The sequence below is a fragment of the Sebastes umbrosus genome, chromosome 20 (assembly GCF_015220745.1).
Source record: "Sebastes umbrosus isolate fSebUmb1 chromosome 20, fSebUmb1.pri, whole genome shotgun sequence".
Lineage (NCBI taxonomy): Eukaryota > Metazoa > Chordata > Actinopteri > Perciformes > Sebastidae > Sebastes > Sebastes umbrosus.
The window spans coordinates 10,796,112-10,821,657 of NC_051288.1; the positions used below are offsets into that span (position 1 = coordinate 10,796,112).

At 39.9% G+C, this 25,546-nt stretch overlaps 1 protein-coding gene across 2 annotated transcripts in view; it reads left to right on the forward strand.

Moving 5' to 3' along the window:
* The first annotated feature begins 1,105 nt into the window (after nucleotides 1–1,105).
* Nucleotides 1,106–25,546, forward strand: part of itga3b (integrin, alpha 3b) — a 35,621-nt gene continuing 11,180 nt past the window's right edge. The window contains exons 1-13 of one of the 2 annotated variants that reach the window (XM_037755173.1): nucleotides 1,106–1,477; nucleotides 15,853–15,980; nucleotides 19,024–19,106; nucleotides 20,103–20,352; nucleotides 20,551–20,649; nucleotides 20,770–20,974; nucleotides 22,539–22,732; nucleotides 23,283–23,371; nucleotides 23,927–24,063; nucleotides 24,568–24,654; nucleotides 24,737–24,804; nucleotides 25,049–25,200; nucleotides 25,360–25,506. In XM_037755173.1, the coding sequence (XP_037611101.1) occupies nucleotides 1,296–1,477; nucleotides 15,853–15,980; nucleotides 19,024–19,106; nucleotides 20,103–20,352; nucleotides 20,551–20,649; nucleotides 20,770–20,974; nucleotides 22,539–22,732; nucleotides 23,283–23,371; nucleotides 23,927–24,063; nucleotides 24,568–24,654; nucleotides 24,737–24,804; nucleotides 25,049–25,200; nucleotides 25,360–25,506 (1,821 nt within the window). In that variant the 5' untranslated portion in view covers nucleotides 1,106–1,295. The remainder of the gene's footprint in view (nucleotides 1,478–15,852; nucleotides 15,981–19,023; nucleotides 19,107–20,102; nucleotides 20,353–20,550; nucleotides 20,650–20,769; nucleotides 20,975–22,538; nucleotides 22,733–23,282; nucleotides 23,372–23,926; nucleotides 24,064–24,567; nucleotides 24,655–24,736; nucleotides 24,805–25,048; nucleotides 25,201–25,359; nucleotides 25,507–25,546) is intronic. The other variant, XM_037755174.1, reaches the window with a different exon arrangement.

The following is a 25,546-nucleotide window of genomic DNA, read 5'->3' on the forward strand; positions in this document are numbered from 1 at the left end:
AATGTTTAAAATTGCAATAAGATCGTATCATGACTTAAGTATCGTGATAATATCGTATCATGGGGCCTCTGGTGATTCCCATCCCTATTTGGAACTAATGGCTGTTTTTTGATGCTCCAAAAGGGAAAATACTGAAAGGAATTTATTAATAACTCATTTAATTGTTGATAAGTTAGATAAGTTGTTTTTTTATACTAAACTTAAATAAAAATAAAAGATGAAGATGTTGATGGAGGCATTGCTCAAATATACTGTAATATTGTATGGAGGTTTTATACATATGTATAGGCCTATGTATATTGCCCAGGCTAGGTCTGGTCATATTCTGGGCAATATGACAATATATGTTGTCAAAACAATATAAAATGTTATGTTATATAAAATATAGTCTATTTATTGAATTAGCAGAAAACAAGTTATTTTGAGATATATATATCGTTATCGAGATATGAAATTATCTATAATATCATGATACAATATTTTGGCCATATCTCCCATGCACTGGTACAGACACAAGGTTATTTTCAATAACTTGTGCAAAACTAGGCTTTGATGATAGATAGATAGATAGACAGATAGATAGATAGATAGATAGATAGATAGATAGATAGATAGATAGTAACTTTATTAATCCCGTGGGAAATTCAAGTTTCCAGCATCACAGTTCCATAGTGAAAAACATGTTAGTAAAAAGGCAGTAAAAAAGTTAGTAGTGCAAAGTACAAAAAAAATATAATAAATATATAATATCAGATATAAAAATACAAGGAGATGAAGAAGAAAACTGCTAAAACTGAATATAGTACAGGGTAACAGCTGTGATACACGACTATTAAAAAGGTGAATATAGTGCAGAAGAGACTGTTAAAAGTGTTAAAAGTGATACTTTTTTTTTTTGAAAAGTGCAATTGAAACGTTTATTATAGGCAGGCTCAACAGGTGGAAAGCAAAAAAAAGCTGTTGTGCGTGTGTGAAAGAGAGAAACCGAGACAAGGCGAGAGACTGAGGTTTCACACATCTAACCACTCACTCTGCAGTTTGTGAATGTACTGACTGAGTGCACTTGTTTCAGAAGGGTGTGGAGGGCAGAGAGGAAGGAAGGGAGGGCAGCAGAGAGAGAGCGAGAGAGAGAGAGGCCGACACCTAGTAGGCAGTAGAAGAACAGTGAGGTGGGTGGACAGCCGGCTCTCAATGGGCAGGTCTCTGTGAAGCGCAGCCTACCTGTTGGAGCTCTGATCGTGGATCTGCAGGACAAACCAACTGATGCGCTTGCGGATCCATTGAACAGTCCAAACATGTCTCCCAGCCTGCTGCTGCTGTGCGCTGCTGTTCTGGCTGTGTACCACGGGACGCGAACCTGCAGTGGATTTAACATAGATGAACGCTTTCCTGTGATCAAACAGGGGAAAACCAAAGGGAGCTTCTTTGGATTCTCAGTAGCTCTGCATGAACAGACGGAGGGCTCCAGAAAGTACCTGTAAGTTATCACCTGTGTGTGCATGTATAAAAGAAAATGCTCTACTTCTTTTTTCTCTTTTTGAGGTTAAAATACGCAGAATGCGCACCTGTGTTTAGACCAGGTGGCGGAGTGAAAAAACAACCATTGTTTGTGCGTGTAAGAGAAGCTTATTGAGCTCATTTAATGCGCAACACCCACAGAGTATATTGTGTTTAACACCTGTGGTTTATAAACTGCGCTGACTTGTTAAACGGTTTCCTCCGCATCACACACTTCCCCTTTCTATTTCTACGCGTAAAGTAGTTCCTCTCAAAGGAAATCACCTGTGAAAAGGCAGCGGAGCGGTTTAAATATGTCCAACTGCAGCTTATTTATGCCTTTAGACATTTTTTTAGACGAACTGTGCCATGTTTGATGAAAGATTTGATGAAAGTCTTGTAATATTATATAGAGGGGGGAAGTTGATAACCTGGGTCAGAAAAAAATATGTCTTGAATTTCAGTCTGGAATCTGAGATATGTGGATGAATACCTTCACCACACACATTCTCCATTTCATTTTTTTTTTTGTCATAGAAGTGGAAAAAAAAACAATCATCCAATTATTGCAGGTGCCAAACTTTGACTCAAGCCTATGGTTGAAAATGCATAATTGACCAAATTAATGCCATAATTCCTGTTCTTTCAGAGGAATTTGTAGCCTATACTGTAGCTGCAGGTGAAACAGCTGGGATCTTGCAATACACAAGCTGAGGTGTCTGTTAAGGTCACAGCATGTGGTAAAATTAAGTGGTGTTTAAGTAATTTCAGATCAGTTTATGAGTTCCCTGATTTGTCACTTGTGTGTTGACTTCTATCCATTATGGAAAGCCGTGACATAGCCTGCTCCACTTTCTTTCCACCTATCCCGGGGCTATTACATTCAGCTGGGACTCAAGAGGGTTTGTGTTTCGCAATAAAGGTGTTCATTGGCCTGTAACACTTGTAGGTTGTTATTACAGAGACATGAATGCTCACGTGGAGTTAACACTGTTTGGGAGGATTTACATGAACGTTTTTTTGTTTTAGGAATAGTTGATGTTCAAGGACAAGAATGTGTGTGTGTGACACATTGTTCCTATATGCAGCTTCTTTTAATGAAAGATCCCCAAACTGCATCATTGTTTAGTGTAGGATTTCCCTTCGACCAATTATACAGTGGCCCCATCATCCTTCCGCTTCCATGATCACACAGCGTGTACATAACTTGCTGTTATCTGTGTCCTCGTTCTGCTTTGAAGGGGTAATACAGGAAGAAAATTGCAAACCGGGGCTCATTTCCTCTGTGTCGTCAGCAGCGAAGTGAGTCTGAATGTGAGGGTTTATCAGCCTAATCTCTGCGGAAATTTCCCCCTAGTTTATAGAATGGATAGCAGTGTCCAGCTGACACTTGATCGATGTGCCATCTTGGCCCTGTCCCCAGAGGGATGGAGTCACTGTCCGCAGACAGTAACCCAAGAAGGGGACCACATGGCGTTGGTAAAAAGGCTGGAGGCCTACGGGGACAAGGAAGATGTAAAAAGTCTCATCAGTACGCTGCTAGCTAAGAGATTTAAAGTAATTTGTGCTACATTGCAGCTTTTAATTTGGTGATTAAGGATTGATTTCAGGGATAAATGCTGCACACATGCCTCTAGGTCAAGTTTAAAGGAATAGTGTAATGCATTTTGGGAAGTACTTTCTTGCCTCGAGTTATGAGAAGATCAATACCTCTCTGTTCGGTGAATATGAAGCTTCACCCAACGGCCGCTTAGTTTAGCTTTGCATAGCATAAAGACTGGAAACAGGGGGAACAGCTTGCCCCTGTCCAACAATAACAAAATGCACCCACCAGCATCTATAATGCTGCGTTCCAGACAACTCGGAATTCGAAAATTTCCGACCTCCTACTATAAAAAGTACAATGCAACACCACTCAAAGTCGGAGTTCCTACTTGTAAACTCGGGGCAAATCCATCTATTCCGACTTTATGAAGAAGCAGTTGTTTGACTTCACAAAACAATGGAAGCGCACATTGTAAATGGTAAACCATCAACTAAAAAGGCAACGTAAAGTATATTCGCCTTGCCAAGGAGACATCAATTTGTCTTGTTTTTTCTTTACGTTTGGCATCGTGCACCTGGAACGCTTGGCGGTCGACCTCCGACTTTGACTTGAACGCAGCATAACTCCCACCAACACAGTATACCTTCAGACAGAGCTAGACTGGCTGTTTCCAGTCTCTATGCTAAGCTAACCTATACGACTGCTAACGGTAGCTTCGTATTTAGCATTAAGACACGAGTGTGTGGTGTCTATCTTCTCATCTATCTCTCGGCAAGAAAGTGAATATGCGTATTTCCTAAAATGTCGAACTATTCCTTTAAATATGAGGAAACTTACAGACCACTAGTGTCATGTTCTCTTGTCGTCTCTGCAGACCAAAAATGATGCCAACGATGTCAGCAATTAAATACATAGCTGCTGTATTTGCTCATGGTGTGATTGGTGCCTTATGTCAGCGAGGTCTATTTCTGAATTCTAAGAAGTGAGACTCTAGAAAATATCACAAAAAACTGCCACTCTCAATGTGAATGTAACCTGGGACTCCACAGGAGAGTGTTGACCTACATACCTGCAACCACAATCTCACTTGAATTTCTCAAGATTCTTTTTTTTTGTTGCAAGGTGTAGTATATACATTTCTTACAACCGTGTCTCCTATTTCAACAGCCCATTTGTAATCTGGGGAGCCACCGCTGTTGAGTAAAGACAGTCCTCCAGTACTCAGACCTATAGTTGTGTGCAGACTCTGTGATTCTGCAAAGAAAGACACATCACAATGTGCTGGTGGTGTGTCCCATGTTTGACTAGGGCTGGTTTTACAGTGCTGTCTGTTTCCTCTGTGTCGTCTGGCTTCTTTTGTGGCCCCAGATCTGCCTCACTGCACCAGAGAGCTGTTTTGTCACATGTTTTTCCTCAGTATCGGAGCGAGATAGAGTGTGCATATTTGAAAAATGCGAGAACTCTAAGCCAGTCGTGATTTGTACGATGTTTTAAAGTGCACATAGCATGAGTCAAACAGACTCCAGAATAAAAGTCAAGACAGTCCACTCCCAGCTCTGCAATAAAGCGAGTGCAATAAAGTTTTCCCTTAACCTCTTAAGATGTCGGCTATTATCTAATTAGTCTGAATCTAGCAGTGTATTTTGGCTCAGCTGAAGCAGTTTAAAAAATGTTTTGAATTGAGGGGGGTACGTGACCAATTAGAGTAGGCCACCATTGCTTCTTTTTGGGAAAAGGCTGCACCTGAATGATCTAAAAGCTACCTGAGGCCAATTTGTACGGAGTATTCACTCCCCCCTTCTCTTTGAATCACCCATTTAGGGTCTCTGAGAGATTTCTTTCCTGAGAGGGCTTTTTTTGTTCTCTGTTGTAGCAGGGAGGAGGGACTGGGCAGTCAGCTGGCCACCTATTGGCTCTTCCAGTCCCCTGACCCCGTGGTATGCCTGGAATGTATTACCCTGCTCTGCACAGTCACAACCTGCCAGGTTTCAGGTTGAGACAAGACAGGAGTGAGTGATTCTGGGGACTATTTGGGGGGAACACACACACAAATCCTCCAGAATGTGAAATCCTTCTGCTCATCCTGCCTTAATTTTATGGGTGGGAACCTCGGCGACCTGAGAGGAAGAATTTAATTCCTCTGACTGATGAATATTTAATCAGAGTTGAAGTGCCTTCGCCTTTCCAGCTCATCTCTGTCTGACTGCGGTGGCCCGGGGCCATGAAAGTCAGCCATTTAATTTGACGGGGCCTTCCCCTTTCTGCTGCGAGGTACAGATTAAACTGGTCGACATGCTGTAAGGTTTATAGACACACTGTCTGATGTTTGGTTTGAACATGACACAAGTACATGCTCTACTTTTCTTCAAACCTCCTAGATTTTGACAGAATTAAACATTCCTAAATCAAATTTTGCAAAGTTAATGAGATGCAGCAGATGATCGTGTTGTGTTGTGCAGAACCTGCATAGTCATCCTCTAGTTTTAAACTTCCGCTTTAGTCTGTTAAAGACAGAAATTTTGCTGAAAGACATTTAAGTGCATTCAAAACCTGTCTTGAATATTGAAAAATCCCCCAATGTTATAATGGACGCGCACAGGTGTTATACTCGAAAGGTAGATTTTTGGATATAGTATCACTTAAAACTGAATATGCCCCCATGTGTTATATGACATGCTGTAGCTCTGGGTAATGTAAGTGATGCAGGTGTCCAACCTGGCTGTGATCCAACATTCCCCCTCATAGAAATGCTAGTGGTCTTTGTCTCTGAAGTGGGCCTATCGGAGCACTATAGTGTCATGCCACAGTGAAACATTTTCCAAATAACAATCCTGTGTTGTCCATCAGACCCTCATACATGCATTACATGATGAGAGCCAGCTGGAGGTTGTTCCTGGTGTGTCCCTGTGAGAAGGAGGTCATAGCATCTGAAAGAATGTGCTATAGACATGCACTTAACTTTATTTTATGTCTTTTAAAGATGTACCCGTAACTAACTAGAGTTTATTAAAAACATGATACTGTTTTCACTATGTTAAAGCAGTGAGCTACATGAAATATTATTACTACTAGCGTTTTTGATCCTTCGATGTCGGCTCTTCCTATCATTGTGAAGCAGAAAGCGTTGGATTGTTCATCCACTAATAGGGAACGTGAGCTGGGTTTAGACCATCATGAGACAGATTAGTTTTACCCTAGTGATGATGTGTTGTTGCAATAGTAATTCTTCGCCACTGTGGAGGGAAGACAGACTTTGGTCATATCGGGTCAGCGCAAGTCAGATAGAGGCATTTCCGTTTGCATTTGATCTCATTTGTCTCTTATCTAATCTAATATATTTATATATTTGTGTTTGTTTGTATATATAATATTAATATTAATGGCTAGACCTTCCTTAGTTACATGATAGATATAATGATGATGTTAATACATTTAGTTTTTGTGGCATTGTATTACATATATATTGATGATCCAGTAAAAAACATTGTATTAAATAGAAAGAACACTGATTCAGATATTTTGGTACAAATATTTTTACCCCTTCTGATAAGGCAGTCATTTATTTTTATTTTTTTCATTTCATGGCTTTTATTGTTCGGTACCTTTTTCTAATAAGATATCCTTCATACAGGGTTTATAAGTTAATGGCTTGATTGATGGTTAATAAATCATTAACTAATAGATATGTTATAAGCCACAACTTTTGGGTTGCCAGGTTGTAAAACCTCACTTTGATAGGTTAGACCATTTGACCGCTTATTTAAAAAAAAATATGTGATTAGGACAATCGGCCAAAATATATTATTAACAGCTTATTAACACTGCAAAAGTTTATTATTAAAACCCCTTTATTAAAGATTTATTGACATTTTCAACTGCAGACATGATGGCTTATTAGAAAGAGAGAAACCCACGAGCACCTGCCTTTATGAGTTTTTACAACATGGCAACCCAAATTTTGTTCTAATGGCTTATAACTGATCAATGAAGCATTGGTGATGATATATTAACTTTTAATTAGTCACAGCTTATAAACCCATAATAAAGGGTTCCTTATTTAAAAGTGGTAGCGTACCCAACAATTAAAAACCATGAAAACCAGAAAATGTGTGATGGGTGTGTTTGTAGATTGTAAGTTATACAAAGTTTTAAGTTCTAATTTATTGGAGTCTGAGCCAAACCACTGCAACTGTAGAAGGCCAAGTGTGTCCATAGTGACTGGCCCTAATCTTTATGGTATTTATTGGCTGTATCCAATCAGTTGGTAATGGCATGGGCTGCATTTTGTGTAGCAGCAGAATGAATGACGGCTTCTAATAACACGTTGAAATGGATCCCAGCGGGACGTCGGGCCTCCTGCTAATCTCCACAGAGGAGATTCTCTACGGTGGGGCTTTCATTGGAAATACCTGCCGTGAAGACTGCTCCTATCTTAACAAAACTGTAAGAGATCCCCCTTTTCTGCCCTGCTTGTACAAACGCCCTGAAACAGCATGGAAAAGAAGCTGGCGTGGCTGGCCTCGGGGCTAATGAGGGATACCTGCAGCTAGAAAAACTATATGCTTCAATACCTTTCCCTCTTCATGCCATTTTTCATCTTTGAAAGGGAAATGATCCTGAAGTATAGGTTTACACTTGGTATGTGGAAGTCAGTGAACGCAGCAACTCGTCTGTTCTTAACAATACAGAATGTGCTGAAAATATGTTATAAAATGGCCCCTCTTATATTTTGTAAAATAATAGAATTCAAATGTATTATAGATAAAGAAATACCTGCTCCTGTGGTGTTTTGTGGGCGTTTTTCAAGCCTCAACAGGTAAGAAGGGATGTTTCATGCTCACACCTGCACTGCTTTTATATACGATGAGTAATATCTGAGTGAAAATTTGGTAGTATGCAGGCACGCTAACAGTGTTGCTGTCTGCGCCATTCCAGCTGTGAGGTAGTCCACCTGTAAATCTCCAACTCTCCCACCCCCTTTACATACAGCTGGGGTCAAAATGTTAATGGAAATGCTGTTACTGATACTGCGAGTCTCTTGTGAATTCCACTGTGGCTACATGATGTGTCTGGAAACATGTTTCCAGGCTCAGTCCAGTTGTGAGAGTCCTGTTTGTGCATACATTTGTGTATTTCTCCCTGTCAGTTTGGTAGATTTGAATGTGTTTGTGTGTGTGTTAATCGTGTGTAGCAGCGCTGTGCTGTCTGCATCTGGAGCAGCGGGGGTCGCCTGCCTGACATCATTCATCCTTCGACACCAGACTGTGGGTGGGCATAGTTATAGCAGAACCAACCTGCAGACATAAGCCAAAATAACATTGTCCTTGTCAGACAAGGTTTTACTCGTTGCTAATGAAAAGTGAGTTAGTTTATTATCAGGGGGATGACCTGCCATGTTTAATTTGTCACACCGGGTCTAAATGAGTTTGCTCTCTTGTTACTGTTTCACCAGTGGCAGATGGTGGTCTTCAAACAGGATGTTTGTCCAGCTGAGATTAGACTGGTGTATGTGGGTGTGTGTGTGGAACGCAGATGCAGACTGATATTTTATTTTATTTAAGACTATTCAATTGTTCCATTCGTCCTTTAATCAACAGTAATGTATGCGTTGCATTTCATTTCCCCTCTTGACTAAATTACCATTCATCACAATGATGCCAGGATTTTACACCTCAACTGTTTTTTAATTCTTATGCATACTAAGCATCTAAGCCATTTTTCTCTATCTATCTATCTATCTATCTATCTATCTATATTAATTAGTTCATTCATTCATTCATTCGTTCATTCATTCATTCATTCAAGATTCAAGCCCTTTATTGTCATTGTGTAGTACAACGAAATTAGATTGTGACAATCCCATAGGTGCTAATGAAAAGATAATACAATAAAAAAGGAGATAGTGCAATATAAATATTAAAAATATAAAAGATTGTACAATATAAAAATGCAATATGTATATTGATGAGATGACAGTTTTGCCAGATCAGATCTTTAAAGTTTTTAAGTGAAATTATTGTCATACTTTTGCTTTTTTTTAATTATTATTTATTTATTTAATTTTTTTATTGTGTGTTTTTTTTATGTTGGTTTTGTTTCATTTCTGTTGTCCTTCTATGTTTGGCACAACTCTTTGTTTATGTTTCTTTTTTGTTTTGTGAGGAAGAAATTGTTGACAGATATAATTCAATTTCTTTCATAAATACAAAGAAATTAGGCTTTTTTGGGGGTAAATTTACACTTGTGAATGTGGAACTTCGCGAGAATTAAAATTAAATTAATAAAATAAAATGCATTACTGTCTTTGTCACTGTAATCATAGCAGCCAAATATAATATTTCTATAGTACAGTGCAAAATCTGAGAAAATGTTAACAAGTATAAAATTATTGACATCTTTCCACAATTTACATGTAAATTTACAGGACCAGAATAAATGAGAGCAAGTCTCTAGTGTCTAAAAATAGTAATCAGAGTATTTTTATGTCATAGACGACACTGGCTTCTTAAATATCTAACATTACCATCAACAGCTACTCGACTGATTGTTTACACGCTGACAATATTTGCACTATCTGTTTATATCATGTTTATAGTTTATATTGTATATTGGTAGAATTTCAATTTATTTTAATTCTTATTTTATTCTAACGTCTTTATCTATTCTTTTGTTATTATACTGCTTATTTGCACCAACAAAACCAAAGCAAATTCCTAGTGTATACCTCTTACACCTGGCAATAAACACGATTCTGATTCTGATACACTGTTGTGCTAATATAAAAGCCACACTGTTGTATATATTCCCTCCTAAAGGACAGTAGATCTAGGATGTATATCATTTTGTGTGCTGGTGGTTGTAAAGGTTAGGTTTTTGTGGTTGAATGTTGTTGTTCGGGCTGGTTTATAGTTCCATGTTATTGTTTATCTACATTTTATTTTACTTTTATGTATCATGCAGTGATCCTACTTATTTCAGTGGTCAAAATGCATCATTTTAAGCAAACTGTGACTAAAAAAACTATAAAATGTGTTGTAGAAGATGAAGACTTTGGCCTCATGTACATTTGCCATTTTGTGTTATCAATATTGGAAAATATTCATATTAATATCTTGTAATTAAAGGGACTGTTTGTAACTTCTTACACGTATAAATCAATCCGGGTCGGTGTCCCATGCGCGCTCGCGTGTGGCTACGCTGTTCAGACTCAGACTCGAAAACAAACTACACGGAAGCACCAAAACCGCTCACTGTTTTGACGGATGCTTGCTCACATTCAGGTAACGGGTGCACACGGGCGAGCGCGAGCAACAGGACGCTGACTTTCATTGACTTAACGGCCACAGGTGTCGCTTTTAACAAGCATTTCTGATTCTTACAAACAGTCCCTTTAGAAAAACAGGAAAAATGTGAAAATACTGAGATGCACAGGTGCTGTGATGGCAGGTCTGTTTTTCCACTTACAGCAGGTTGATGTATCATTGTTTGTCCAGAGAGGACTCATCTGTTAGCCATGTCCTGTACGTGCAGACGCACACAGTCAGTGTGTTAACAACTAGGCGTGCTTACTGTGAATAGTCTGATAGCAATGTACGTGCTCCTCCCACCTAATGCTTTGTGTTTCCTGAAAGTACAAAGAACTGGATTTATCAGAGTGCTATTGTAATACAGTGAAACCACACGCACCCATCATGTGACTTCATGTCCTTTTTATAGGCAGTACAGTTATAGCGGGCCACACTGTAACACACCATGTCTATCATATCAACCGTCCTCTCGTCTTTCAGTGAAGTCATTACATCATTACAAGAGCTTAAAAAGATCTCAGCCCCGGTCTGCTCTTGTCCTCATGCTTAATTCAATCTGCAAATTGAGTCGGTCCATTCAATATTATCTCCATTTATTTGCTTAGTGGGTCTGAGTGGAATCGATATGAGTTGCCTGTAGTGTGGTAGCTTTTATGCCATCCTGAAAAAGGGTGCAGTATAGGTGTGTATGTGTGTGTTCTTGTAATGGATTTAGGATTAAGGGTGAGGATTAATAGCATTTTGTGCGCCTGTTCCTTGTTTGTACTTGTTTGGCAATTTGTTGACCTGCCATGTGCCACAGTGTAGAACAGAGAGTGTCAATGCAATTCAGTGGTACGCTGGTGGTGAGTGTGTTTTGTGCTGTCTTGGACCAGGACCCCCACGTATGATATTTTCGTGACTTAAGATGGTGGAGGCACATCTAGGCAGACCTCTTTTACTCATATTTTGCTTGTTTGGTTCACTTTTATTCTTCAGCAACCAGACGTAATCTGATTTTCCTCTTATGGCAGTGATGCCAGTAAGGTAAAGACTGATCTTTATTCCACCAACATTTGTCATCTACAACCGCTTGCACATATGATAGTCTCCTCTTTCAGCTGATTAACCCCCCTTTACAGCCATTTGAAGGCAGCAGGTGTGTATTTCATCTTTAATTTGAGTGCTGTGAACATGCACTCCAGTTCCACATGTTACCTGAACTGAATCCTGCACAGGCAGCACCAGCCTGTTGCAAAATAACGGACCAACTTTTGTTGTCATGTGCACAAATGGATGATTGCACAATCTGCCAGTTTATAAAGCGAAAATGTATCAGGAGTGTTGGCGATGGCGACATCATTGACCCTCACAGTTATGAACCTTCTCAGCACTGTTCATTTCCACTAATCCCCCCTCTGTATCCTCATCCAACAACACCTTGTTACCAGGGGCAACATTTGCGTGTGTCTACTTGCTTCTTCTTCCTGACACATCACATTTTTAATAGCCGGAGAGGTAGACCTGTGGCTGTGCCTTGATTCACAAAATTATCATCTGTACAATTTGTATACTGTGCCATACAGTATTGTAGAAGGAGTGGAATTGGTAGACTTTTATAGAATAACACTAATTATGACTTCTTCTGTCATGTATATATTGCATATCTTTGTTATTACTTCTTAAAAGAGTTGCATGGCTGATAATGAAAACCAAGCCCTGAGGCTCTCTAACATGCTCACGCTTTGTTCTTTTTCTTTGCCCTGAGGGCCACAGCCACACCCTGCGACAAACAGGTTGCCCTGAGCCTTATCTGGAGAGGTGATCCATCACCTGTGTAGAGCTGACACACTCAATCACACTCACAGCAGCTATAATACTTGGTCTCTTTGTCACCCACTTTCTCTCACTTATCCATTTTAAAATATTTATACCTGTTGACATTTAAGGCGAGGGCCAGCAGGGTGAAAAGTTGTGTGCCAGTTCTAGAAATATATCGTGTCTCATCACACTCCTGTTCAGACTGGGCTCAGATGAAGATAAATGTACTCTAAATGAGACATTTTTCTCTTCTGTAAACACAACTGACTAGCCCTGTGCGTTGTCTCTTCTTGTTAGTCTTGCAGAAGCCTGTGAAATAGAGGGAAAATGTCGTCCAAAAAGGGTTTAGTCATCTTTAATTAAGTTGGGTTTCAGTGCTGTTGATGTTATTCTGAGTCAGGAGCAGTCAGGTGGGGGATGAGAGACTATAGCTTAGTTTTAATTAACTACCAGAGAGCTACATGTGTTGTGTTGAGTGTCTTATAGACAGATGTCTGTTTACCAAACTGACAAAGCCGTGTGGTGTTTTCTCTTTCTCTCTCTTGTGAGACAAGGAGCGATCACCCTTTTTTGCTCTCCTCCCTTCCATCACTCCCCCGCTTTTTCATCACCTCCTCCCCCTCCTTTGTTTTTTGGTGCCGTCAGGAGCTGTGGTGGGCCGTGGTGATTAAGGTGACTAGATCAGTTGACCTCTTGTTTGTTTAACTAAACACCACTGATGTGAATATGCAGTATACAATAGTTCATCAAACTCCCTTCTTCTGGGAATTTCTAAACTCTCGGTGTCAAGAATGCAGGCCGCGCTCACCTTGGCTGGGCGTGTTCGCCACAGTAAATGTTTGGTCTAGCCAGCCTTTCCGATCACTTGCGAGGCAGAGAGGGGGCGAATTTCAACATGTCCTGAGAGTAGGAATGTAGCTGCACGTTGGTTGCCCCCCCCCCTTCCCTTCTCTGTGGGCCTTTGACAGCCTGTTTATGAGGAGGTGATGAGCAGGGAGGGATATAGGAGGAGAGCACACAGGACAGGATGGGAGGTGTGTTGTCATGGCCGCGTCAACGCTTTGTAACTCGAGTTTTGGTGATTTTTACGTACGAGTTAAGAAGACTTAGGAAATCCTTTATAATCCCTTCACTTCAACTGACAAACTTGAGGTCATCAATTTGAAAAACTGCTTTTTTTTGGTTGACATTTGGAGATGTTTTCATCTGATTACAGTGACGTGAAGGTTACGCTTTTTTGTTTTTTGTGGCGATTAAACAAACAGTATGTCAATTAGTGATCTTTAGCTTTTGTTACCTTTGAACCAAGTTAGCTGTTTCCCCCTTTTTCCAGCCATTATGCTGAGCTAAGCTAATATTCATATTTACCGCACAGACTTGTGAGTGGCATAAATCTTATCTCATCTAAATCTCTGCAAGAAAGCGAATAAGCGTATTTCCCCAAAACTATTCCTTTAATTAAAGTGTTATCTTCGGGGAAAATACCACTTCCCAGTTTTAAAGCTGCGTCTCCACTGTATGTCAAACCTGATGGCGTCAGTCAGCAGTGTTGAATTTCTCACAACAAACACAGGTGACCCTCGTGGCTCTGATGAGACAGTGAGACGGCAGTGAGTATGTTTATGAGGTCGGGCTGGACTAACTATTTTTCTCCGGTTGGCTTCAACAAGCCCTCTGCCAGCCAAGGTTACCCAAGCCGCCCTAAAGCATGTGTGATTAGCGATGGACTCTGTGCCCCAATTCCTTTTTTTTCAGTGTGTGCAAAGTTCACACTAACTGGCCTCTTAAGTCTTCCTTATTGTCTGGGTTGATCCTGATTGCTCTTTCTAAATGCTTTGGATATGTCGCTTGGATATTTCCCACAAGAATACCTAACCTTGTAGTGTTTTGAGACACTGTGCCCGATTACAGCTGAAAAACAGTTTGGGTGGCCATGACTTCTGATTTAATGCCCATTGAAGTAGACAGGCTAGTCATGTGTGCAGAAAACACACACCTACTTGTTCATGTGCTTACATTTTCTGTCATACGGGAGCACACACACACACACACACATGTGCACTCACACTGTAGATTACAGTCGGGGCCTCCACGCTCTCAGTGGCCCTGATTCTCCACATATCAGTCAGCCCCACTAACTACTCCAAACCTCTGTGGAATCTCAGATGCTGTCGACATTACTGAATGATTACCTGAACCAAGGTCTCTCTTCCTCCCAGTCCACTGGAAACTGCTGGCCCCTCAGAGGCCATCTTGGCTCTAAAGCTGGTTGTCATCACTGTGGCAAGATAATGGATTCATTGCTGATAATGCCCATGTGGTAGCAGAAAGAAGGGATAATTGTGCCTTTCTGTTTCAAATGATGGCTGGAGGATGTCTGTTTTTCATGCATTAGTGGAGAATATTTAATGTAGAGCAATTTGGTCACTTTCATATATTTCTGATCCACTTTTCGACCTGGTTGTAATGACATTAGAGAAGTAAAAATTACGCCACAACTCCTGAACTAAGATTAGAAATGTTGACATGTTTCAAATCGTTATTGGGGTAATTCGATCTAAGATCAGCGGCGGAAACAAACTCACTGATTTCCTCGCAAAGACACACTTTCTGAGTCTGTTCATGTTCATGACATGATACAGCAGAGACAAAATGTTTGTGTCTGGGCTCTTGAGATAATTAGATTGCAAGTGTGTATGGGGGCATTTTGTCTATGTGAGGATGTGTATAGATACAGACAGCTGTGGTGGAGTGGTAGAGCCTGGCACACAGTTTCAACCCACCGCATAACCTGTGAGTAATGCGGGCACGGCTCACCACAAAATAAAAAAAAAAAACAATGACATTTTTTTTCATTTTAGTCAGACATTAACTAATTTAGTATGCCTCATCCTTCTGTCATGTTTTCCCGCTGAGAACATAAAAAGCAAGTTGGAACAATGAACTGACTGACTCATGAGAGACATTTTCATTTGAACGCACAATGACCTTATTGTAAAGGTGTGTTTTTTAAGTATACACCCATTATCTCTATTTATTCTTGCTTATCAGTGCATGTGAGGGGGGGTAGCTGCCCATCAGTTAATATGCTCACAAGCTTGACTAACCGCTTGACTCACCACTTTCCACTGTTCACCACAGCCAGCAACATGTCAGCGTCCAACCAGCAATGCATGACACATTCAGAAAGTTTGACTACACCGCTATATGCTTTTGTTTCCCCCATAGTACAGCAGTCCATGTGTCACACACACTGTAAACAAAATTGTCGGCACCTCCCCTCCTCAAAGTGGAGCTAATAAATCTTGTGCTGACAGTAAATAGTAGTCCAGCACACAGCCTTGTAGAGGAAGTAATCCCTCTACTTCAAAGTCGAATGGTGTGTTTAAAAGGTGCTGATGTTGGGAGTGTCTGGGGTGAGTGGACAAAAAGATCAGGTCCATCACCAAGAAGCTAGTTTGTGTGTGTGTGTGTGTGTGGTGCCCGGACTTGTCACGGGTCATGCTCTGACTGCTCCACTCTGTCCACTATTAATTCACAGGTCACGTGATCTGGCTCAGTCATTTCTGTGTTTAGACTTGAAGGATTATCTGTGAAATCATCTAGCCTTTTTTTTTTTTATGTTGCTGCAACAATTGTCTAACACCATGACATAGCTCTGATATAATCTAATAACCTGTCCTTCTGTCTGTCTGTGTCCAGGCTTCTTGCAGGAGCACCCAAAGAGAAATCCGACTCTCTACGAAATGTCAATGAAACGGGTGCCGTCTACTCCTGTCCCATCACAACAGATACCACCGACTGCACCAGAATGGACCTGGTCAGCACAAGTAAGCACGATGCAGAGCTCTCAGAAGTGATGTAATTCAAAAAAGGCCTAGAAGCTCTACTTCAGACTTAATGAATATGACCAGATACGTCATCTTAAGATATATACGCGTAGCCTGAGGAAGAGCTTCAGCTCGAAATGTCACTCCTTTAGAATGTGATAATAATTTGCACTTATGGGAGCTATTAGACTTTTTATTACATTTTCATTGCAGTCCTCTATTGGTCCAGCACCTGCCTACTATGGTTTTGGTATGCGCACGACCACTTCACATTGTTTTTGAGCTCTCAGAAGTGATTCATCATTTTGACATTTAACAGGGGAATGCAGTATTTTAGTTTCAGTACAGGTCCGATTAGGGATTTGAGTGATGCTGAGTCACACAGTGAAGGACTGCAGTCTGCACCTGAGCAGACTGAGAAAATGAGGGAGAGGAATTAGCATTGATGTGAAAACAAGTCATCTACAGTCATGGTAGCTGCTCTGTTAGGCTGTACTTAGGCACAGCAGTGAGCTAAATTTTAACATGCTCACAATGCTAAAAAGCTAATGTTTAGTAGGTGTGATATTTACCTCGTTCAGTAGCTCTAAACAAAAAGTACAGCTGAGGCTACTGGAAATGTCATTCATTTTGTAGAAACCAAAGTATTGGTCAAATTTGAGTTGTGACCAGATGGTGGTGCTAGATGACAAGTCAGAGGATCACCAAAGTCATTCGGATTCATCCTCTGGGCACCGGTTGATGCACATACAAAATTTTCATGGCAATCTGTTGTAAGGTGAGGGGCAGGATAGCAAGGTGAGACGTTAGGGATACAAAACATGACGCTGGCAGGGAGGTGTGCTGGAACAATAGGCAGACTTTTATTTTCAGTCTCCAAAAAAAACATGAAACAACGGAAAAACACAGGGAAGGAAATCCTTGGCCTTCACACAGCTCATAACAGGTCTGGTGCTGCTCTGTGAAATAAAAACCTCATCAGGTCTCTCCCATTCCACTCACATATATAACCTGAGAGCCGCCCTTCCAGTTCAAACTGGCCTGTCAGGTGAGAACTCTAGAACAGAGAGTTGACAGGATTAACGACAAATATATAATGTTTTCTTAACTAACTCATACCAACTAGGCCTCAATACATCCGACAGTATATTGACATAAACACAATACATTCAAAAGAAACAAATTATTTGTACATAATTCAGTATTTAGCTTAATTAGCTGTCATTTCATCACACAGTCAATATCCAATCAAACCTGATAACCTGTCTACACCACATAAAAGAGCTACAAAAGCTTTAAAACTGGGAAGTGGTATTTTCACAAATTATTTATTTAACTATAGATGAAAGAAAACAAAGAAAAATGTGTGGTCCATCTTCCTTAACAAATGGCTTAAGCAAATAGTTAGTGAGGGAGTTGGTGCTTCCTCACACAGTCCATCCAGTAGTTGTTGAGATCTTTTAATGTGGGCCGATTGGTTGGAGTGGTGGACAGACTGACCATCTGATAGACCGACACTACCATCCTTAGAAACCACATCGCTAGTGAGGCTAAAAAGCACACCAGAAATAAATCTCCTACCCGGAGATCGAACTCCAAACACTTCTACATTTCCCATAATTCACCCAACAGCTTTTTTGTTAGACCCTCTCTGACTGGTTAAACTGCAGGGAATGAAATCAGCACTTGACACATGCCAAATACAGGGTGCATGTTGGCTTTGGCATGTAGAAAGGTCACCTGCCACCACAGCAGATTTCCTTATCTTAAGAAATATTATTTTTAAAAACTAATTCCTAAATTAAAAATAGTCAAGGATTAAGGTTACATGATGTATTCTATATTTCTACTGTCTGGTACTGTTTTTTTTTTCGTAATAATTTATTGGGAGTAACAACAGGTGTACAGAAACATACAAATAGAGCACAAATGTAAATGATTGTCCCTCCATATTTTGGTATTTCTCCTCCAAAGCCCCCTCCAAACCAACCTCCACCCATTGCCGATGCAAAAAGGATAAAGAACAAAAATGTTAAATTAAATTTATATAAGATAAAAAATAAATAATACAAATTATAAAGTACATATTGACAGTAATGTACTGAGTCAGTGTTTATAATTATAAAGCGTTCTACATAGACATCCGAAATGGCAGACAAAAAAACTGGCCAGTAGAAATGTTCAGTGACCTGCCACAGTGACAGGTGAGAAAAAAACGTAATTTCAGACCCTGTTAACATGCTCTCTGTTAAAAAAATCCAAGCCAAGATAACTGAAAAATTATATTATATTAAGGGTTTTCACAGGCTGAGTTGTACTCCCCATGATGAGTAAACTGACCTTTATGTGTAAAATCGGTGGAGTTTCCCTTTAGCACATAGAGAGCGTAGAGGATTTCCCTGATTGCAAAGTGATGAACTGTAAATAATCTCCATGATAATCATTTAGCTTCCTCTTTATTCAAGAACAGAGCCAGTGTGTCAAACAAGCCCAGAGTCTAATCCCCGGCATGTCCTCTAGCATTCACGGTCATTTTCTGCGCCTACATGATGAGCTCCAGGATATGAAACTCTGAAAGCACATCTTTTCTTAATTGAAGGTTATTAACTGATAGACTTACCACTGTACTACCCTGGGGTGAATAGGCCCCCCAGATGCTACAAATAAGGACCATAATAAAAGGATTCCTCATCACTTTTGATGTTGAGGTTGGAGCGACTGTTGCTGCAGTCACAGCACATTTTTGTGGTTAATATTTGTCAGGGCATGATCCGGGCTGAATGATGCTTTACTGTTTGGGTTGGTTTTCCTGTGACTATGCTCACCATAATCATGTTGAATGTTTTTTTTAATATATATAATGGATGGATATGGACTGTAAACTGGCTTGTTTGGTTAAAATATGATACTGAATTAAAAGAAACCTGGTTTTTAAATAGAAGACCAAACATTTCAATAATCTGGATGTGCAACTGTATTTCTACACTTTATTTCCATGTTCATAGTAGATTTTTAAACCCTTTAATGTAATTCCCATCCACAGCAAATCCATCTGAGATGGTGGAGGGCATGTGGCTGGGCGTGACGGTGGCCAGTCAGAGAGACCAGCCGGCGGGACGTGTGCTGGTGAGATGACACCCTGTTTTACTCCATTAGTCAGTGTCACATGTGGCATATTATATATATACGGGTCGGTAACATTTACTGTAGCACTGAGAGGATGCAGGGTGAGATAAAACCTTTTGTATTTCATTATTTTGTGTCACAGATGACATAGTGTGCTCGTTGCAATATTTATCGACGCATAAAGCAACCGGATGATACACTCAACACACACACACTCACACCCACGCACACACCCAAAACAGAATGACACATACAAGTAGGAAATGCCACATAGAGTAATAATGAAATCATGGTCATAAGTAAGAGTCTTTTTTTCCTTTTTGATATGATTCATAGAGGATTTCTTTCTTTATTTGAGGAAATATTCTTGTATTCACACTGTATGAATATACATACGTAGATATATTGGTAAATTAACCATAATACTATTGGTTTATTTAAAATTTTAATATAGTGTACCTCACATCTGACACTTCTTTTATTGCTGGACACTGCAAGGGGGGATCTATTTTCTTATTTTAAACCAGTTCTTCATCCATTGTTAGATTTTTACAATTTCTTTTTAATTTTTATAGATGGAATAGATGGTTTGGCTTATTTTTGTGTTTCTATCCTATTGTTTAGGAGCATTGTGCCAACATCTTGTATTGTTTACTTAAAAAAAACAATATATGGCTAACAAAAACAGCAAATTACTGCATGCTAAGTGTGTAATGCAAAAAGGGACAATACTACAGTAATTATCAGGAAATTGTTTTGTGTTTTCTTTTAATTTCATGGGCATTTAATTTACTTAAAAGGATTTTCCCCCTCTTAGTCATTGTTTATTTTAAATGTGCATGATACAACAGAAAGTAATTCTTTTTTTATTAATTCTAGCTCTGATTCAGTCTCAGTATGGGCACATTATCACGATCAGATTTGACACATTGTAAATTGGAGCAATTACACAATCCATAACATCCCAGAATACACATTCTTTTTTTTTGTGTCCAGGCATGCGGGCATCGCTATGTGAAGATCAGCCAAAGCGGCGCAGAGGAGCAGCGGCGGATGATTGGAAAGTGCTATGTCAGGAGCAACGACCTGACCTTTGACCCCTTCGATGACTGGCAGACTTACAGTTTTGAGGTCTGCAATCCCAACCTCAACTTTGAGTTTGAGGGCTTGTGCAACATGGGCATCTCAGGCGGCATGACAGCCACGGATGTCTACATCGGTGCCCCAGGCAGCTTCGTGTGGCAAGGTGGGCACTGAAGAGTTAACGCCAAAAAGAGTGTGTTTGGTTACTTGATACTGAAATAATGGGCTGGTTTCACAGGCGGGGATTAAACCCTAAATTCTAGTGTTAGTGTAACACTGGGATTATTCTCTGTCTGGGAAACCTGTCCATTGTGCACAAAGCAGACTTAACACTGTTGTCTAATTTTGCTTTGTTATAAAGGAAATGTTCATGTAGCGTGGAGAGATTCTGGAGACGACTCTATAGGCCTTATACACTCTATAGACTTTGGACAGCAGAAAAGACGATACAGTTACATGGGTAAATATACAGTATGTTTTTGCATCATATAAATATATAAATTCATTCCCATGCTTTTAAGGCCTCTCCCACAAGTCAGAGCACAGTTTAACAGTGAATCTCAAATGCTGTCTTCCGCAGGTTACTCAGTTCTTGAGGAAAAGAAACTGCTGAGCAAAGTCTACGACACAGTGGTGACGGGGTCTCCCAGGGACGGGTCCAAGGGCTCTGTGATGTTTGGGATAAAGGCTGACAAAATCATTGAGCAGGGGCCCATCATTCCCGGGGAACAAGTGGGCTCGTACTTTGGGAGCAGCCTCGCTGTCACTGACCTCAACAATGACGGGTGAGTCTCTGCACACCACACTGAAAATGTACTGTATACTATCTTTAGCTTCTTTTTTCTTATATACTACATTTAATATTTCCGTGCTGGGAATCAAATAGGTTTTTTTAAATGCTTTTGTCCTTGGATTAAGAACATTTTTAATTAAAATCAAAACAGTGTCCTCCAAATGATCAAAAATCAGTGCATCAAGACATCTTTCACTGCAGTGGGCCGAAACAAATGTATTTATTTATGAATTCAGATCAGTCTCAATATTAAGGAATGCACACAGAAGGATTCACAAATGTATTTTGTGATTTATATATAAATTACTTTCTCCACAAAAATAGTTATCTCTGTATATATTTTTTAATTTTTAGCAAAAACATATTTGGATGTTGTTACATTTATATACAGACTGTTGAACATGCTTTTATAAACTGCTTGTCTTGTATGAACTTCCACCACACTTGTGAGTGGGTTTTTTGAGACTCCCCTGCCGAGGCTCCTTGTGTCTAGAAGGCAACCCCCAAGTTGCGAAAATGTGTTAATGTGTTTGAGTTATGAATGCTTGCCACGTTAATGATGTGGCATTGAACTCTAGCGTTAGCGACTAGCGCAGCTGGATTTAGTTAGTTTGATATTCATCCTCCTGTTTATAATTGCAGCAAACTATACATATAAGCTATGTGATCACATTAAATCATACCCTCAAATCTATTCTTTTTATACATCCATGATTTATACTGACGTGATCGGCTGAAACGGAAGGAGAAATCTGATTGGCTACAAATAATTCCCTTGAAAAAAATGCATCAGTGAAGCGAGCCATGGCAGGGGAGTCTCAAAAAAAAACACATAAATGCAGTGAAGTTCACACAAGACAAGCAGTTTCTAAATGCAGGTTTAACAGTCTGTATATAAATGTAACAACAACCAACTTTTTAAATCATATATTTGTGGATTTCTATTACATTTAATACATTTAATTACATTAAAATAAGAAATATTTTGGGTATCAGAAGTACTTTTGTGAAACTTTTTTTTTATGTGGATTTTTTTTTTTTTTTACATTTATATACAATAACTATTTTTGTTAAGTAATTTATATATTAATCACAAAATACATTTGTAAACCCTTCTGTGTGCATTCATTAATATTGAAACTGATCTGACATAGGAGAAGAAAGAAAAGCAGATGTGTTACGTTTGCATTGGTTAATGTATTGTCTGTAACTGTATCTTGTGCTTTTGAGTTGCCTCACGCTCGAATGCTCTGTAGCTATGATCTGCCTTGTTATGTGGAGAATGCATGACACTGATGTATGTATTAGCTGAGATGAGAGAAGAAAACCTGTCCTTTCAGCAGCTGAGATAAAATGTTCGTCATGACATCATGGTGAAGTCATGTGTGTCCCTCAATGCATGAGTTAAACCTTGTTTGGTCTCTAGGATTTTAAAGACTACGAATGTTTGAGATCCAAGGAATATAATATTTAGGATGTCATCTTCTGGTATGTGTGTGTGCGCATGTATTTGCATATTAAAGTATATTTTTGGATGTTTCCCTTGCGTCTTACAGATGGAATGACCTGATCGTTGGCGCCCCATTTTACTTTGACCGTATGAAGGATCAGGGAGGAGCGGTGTATATCTTCATGAATGAGGATGGATCGTTCCAAAACACTGCCAGCGTGGTGCTGAAGGGTCCCTCGGCCTCTGGATTTGGCTTTGCAGTAGCTGCCATTGGCGATGTCAACCAAGACGGCTTCCAAGGTAAGAATCTGAACGCAACATTTGTTTTATACTGACAGGGGGAGAACAAAATAAATTAAATACCCTCATGGAAAAGTTGAAAACGCAGCTTTGAAACTCCAAAAAGGCAAGATAATTGATCCCAAACTGCAAGTCAATTGATAGAAACAACTACAAAAATGATGTCCTTTGTGAAATAGTAATGCAGGTACTTCTAGTTGAAGTCCGTTTTATGAAGTGTTTCTATTATTTTGTCTACCCCTGTGCATACTGCTGTCTATTAAAAGGTGGTGCACTAACTGTTCTGCTGTGAAAAGTAAAGAGGAAGCATTAAGACTGTGTGACTGTTTTTTATGCACTGTTGCTAAGCAATTATCTCAGCAGGGAAAGGTAATGTAGTCTACTGTGTTGCATTTTGGACTACTGAAAAGCTGTAACAAAATTAGGCAGTGCTATGCTGCCACTTAGAGGGCAAATATATTCCATACACAGACCTACCTTAGCTTCCTCTCAGCAGACTGTCTTTGCATGTTTCCTTTCAATATATTCACTCCATTGTTTATGTCTGCAGACTTTGCAGTGGGAGCTCCATTCCACGACACAGGAAAGGTTTACATATGGATGGGAAGTAAAAAGGGAATCTCAGAGGAACCCAGTCAGGTAATATCTGAGAGCTAAGAGCTGTTCGAATTCTCTAAATGCTAAGTAAAGCTGCTTCAATGCTTCCTTTCTTATCTCCTTTAGCATAGGATACACTGGACCATCCTTAAAGAAAGGAAACGTGATAATAACATCCCACAGTTCATAATGAAGTCATATGTTAAATCGGTTGTCCACGTTAGGTCAGATAATCCTTTATTATATGTTGATGTAAAGTGTTCCAGCAGCAGAAGGACCTGCGGTATCTCTCTTTCACACACCGCGGGTGAAGCAGCCTGTCACTGAAAGACCTATTTAATAACACACGGGGAAAGCAGCGCCTTTTGTAGTCCATCTTTGGAACAATGTAGTTTCACCACGGCAGACCCGCGTCAATAACAATATGAATTCTCCTTCATATCTTTCCTTGACCTCGTGATGTTTTCTATTGATGTCAAGGAAAAGTGGTTAGGAAAAGACATTAGGACGTCATTTTTTTAACTTTTTGACTGCAGCCATGGTCTGAAAGGAGGTTTATTGTGTTAACCTCCCATTTGTCGTTGTCGTCCTCTGTAGGTGATTGAGGGTAAGTCAGTGGGAAATGGAGGATTCCACACGTTCGGCTACTCCATCAATGGAGGGATGGACATGGATGACAACAGTTACCCGGACATCTTGGTTGGCTCTCTGGACGACCGCATCGCCCTGCTCAGGTAGAAATAAAAGAGAGGATAAACAATAAATTTTGTTTTGTTTCTTTTGTTGCAATTGATGGTGTTTATCTAAGGCTGTGTTCACACTACGAGCGACAAAACGGCCAGCATGGCCAGCTACATTATCGGCGAGTCGCCGTTGAAGTGTTGCTCAAGCGCTCGTTGACGTAGTTATGTTGTTAAATAGCACTGGAAACGGCTTTATTTTGGATGGAACAAAACTAGGTGAAACAAAAAGATATGATTGGTCGACGCTTCACCGTGTCATTGTAGCGCTGAAAAAAGTTGAGACCAGCTCATTCGTAGCGCGTCACGCCCATCACGCAGCGGCAAGTATCGTGCGTCAGTTTATAGCTTCATGTCACCGGCTTCCATTGAAAATGACTTGTAGAATGTTGAGGTGACGCTCATAGTGTGAACCTTATTGTAAATGGTAAATATGTGTACTGTTCATACAATGACATAACTTGGGCACAGTTTGATTCCTCTTCTTCTTGTTTTCAGGGCTCGACCAGTCGTCCACTTAACAAAGAACTTCGATGTACTGCCAGAGATTGTGGACCCCAATCTGTGTCCTGGAAGTACACCATGGTGAGATGTCACTTCAGAATATCTCATTCTGAAACTGGCTTATTTGATTCAGTTTAAAAATACATGAATTTGTCTTTTACAGCATCACAGTGACTCTGTGCTTGTCTTTCACTCTGAGCAATGGAAACAAAGACTTCAAGAAAAATACCAGTGAGCAGTATTCCTTTACTTAAATTACTCATTTTTTTTGTGTAAATGCATAATAATTTAAAATTACATAAAATAAAAGCTGCAATTTTGAATCTACATGTACAGTATATGTATAGTTACAAACTGTGGAGATACTGGCTTGCTGGATGCTTGCTATATTGTCCAAAAACTGCTGTATTATTTACTTAACACATGAACTTGCTGCATTGTTCTATAACGTACTGTGTGTTTCTACTTTGTAAAGCGGTGAATTACACGGTGGAGGCCGACGTGGAGAGGAGGAGAAGCCCTCGTGTTCGTTTTAAGGACAATAATGATGACACGTACACCGGCCTCCTGAGCCTGCCATCTTCCAAATCAAACAGAAAGTGTCACACTCTTGAACTGATTGTAGTGGTAAAGTCTCTATACAAATACACCATATTGTGTGTGTGTGTGTGTATCTTAATTGATATGTGTGTTCATGCATTTGTTTTTTATTTACTGCTATGGACAAGGTGCTGTTGCCCACTATGTTTATAAAGACTAATGTAAGATTCCTGGATGATTTTACAGGAGCCTGTGAGGGACAAACTGGAGCCGGTGGTCTTTTCCCTCAACTTGTCCTTACATGAACAGAAACCTAAATCCAGACGTTCCCTGCAGAACCTGGACTCCTTCCCAATCCTCAGCCAGGAGCAGAAACTCACTGAAAGAGCTGAGGTATGGAGTGGTGCATACACTACATCCATAGGTCACATTT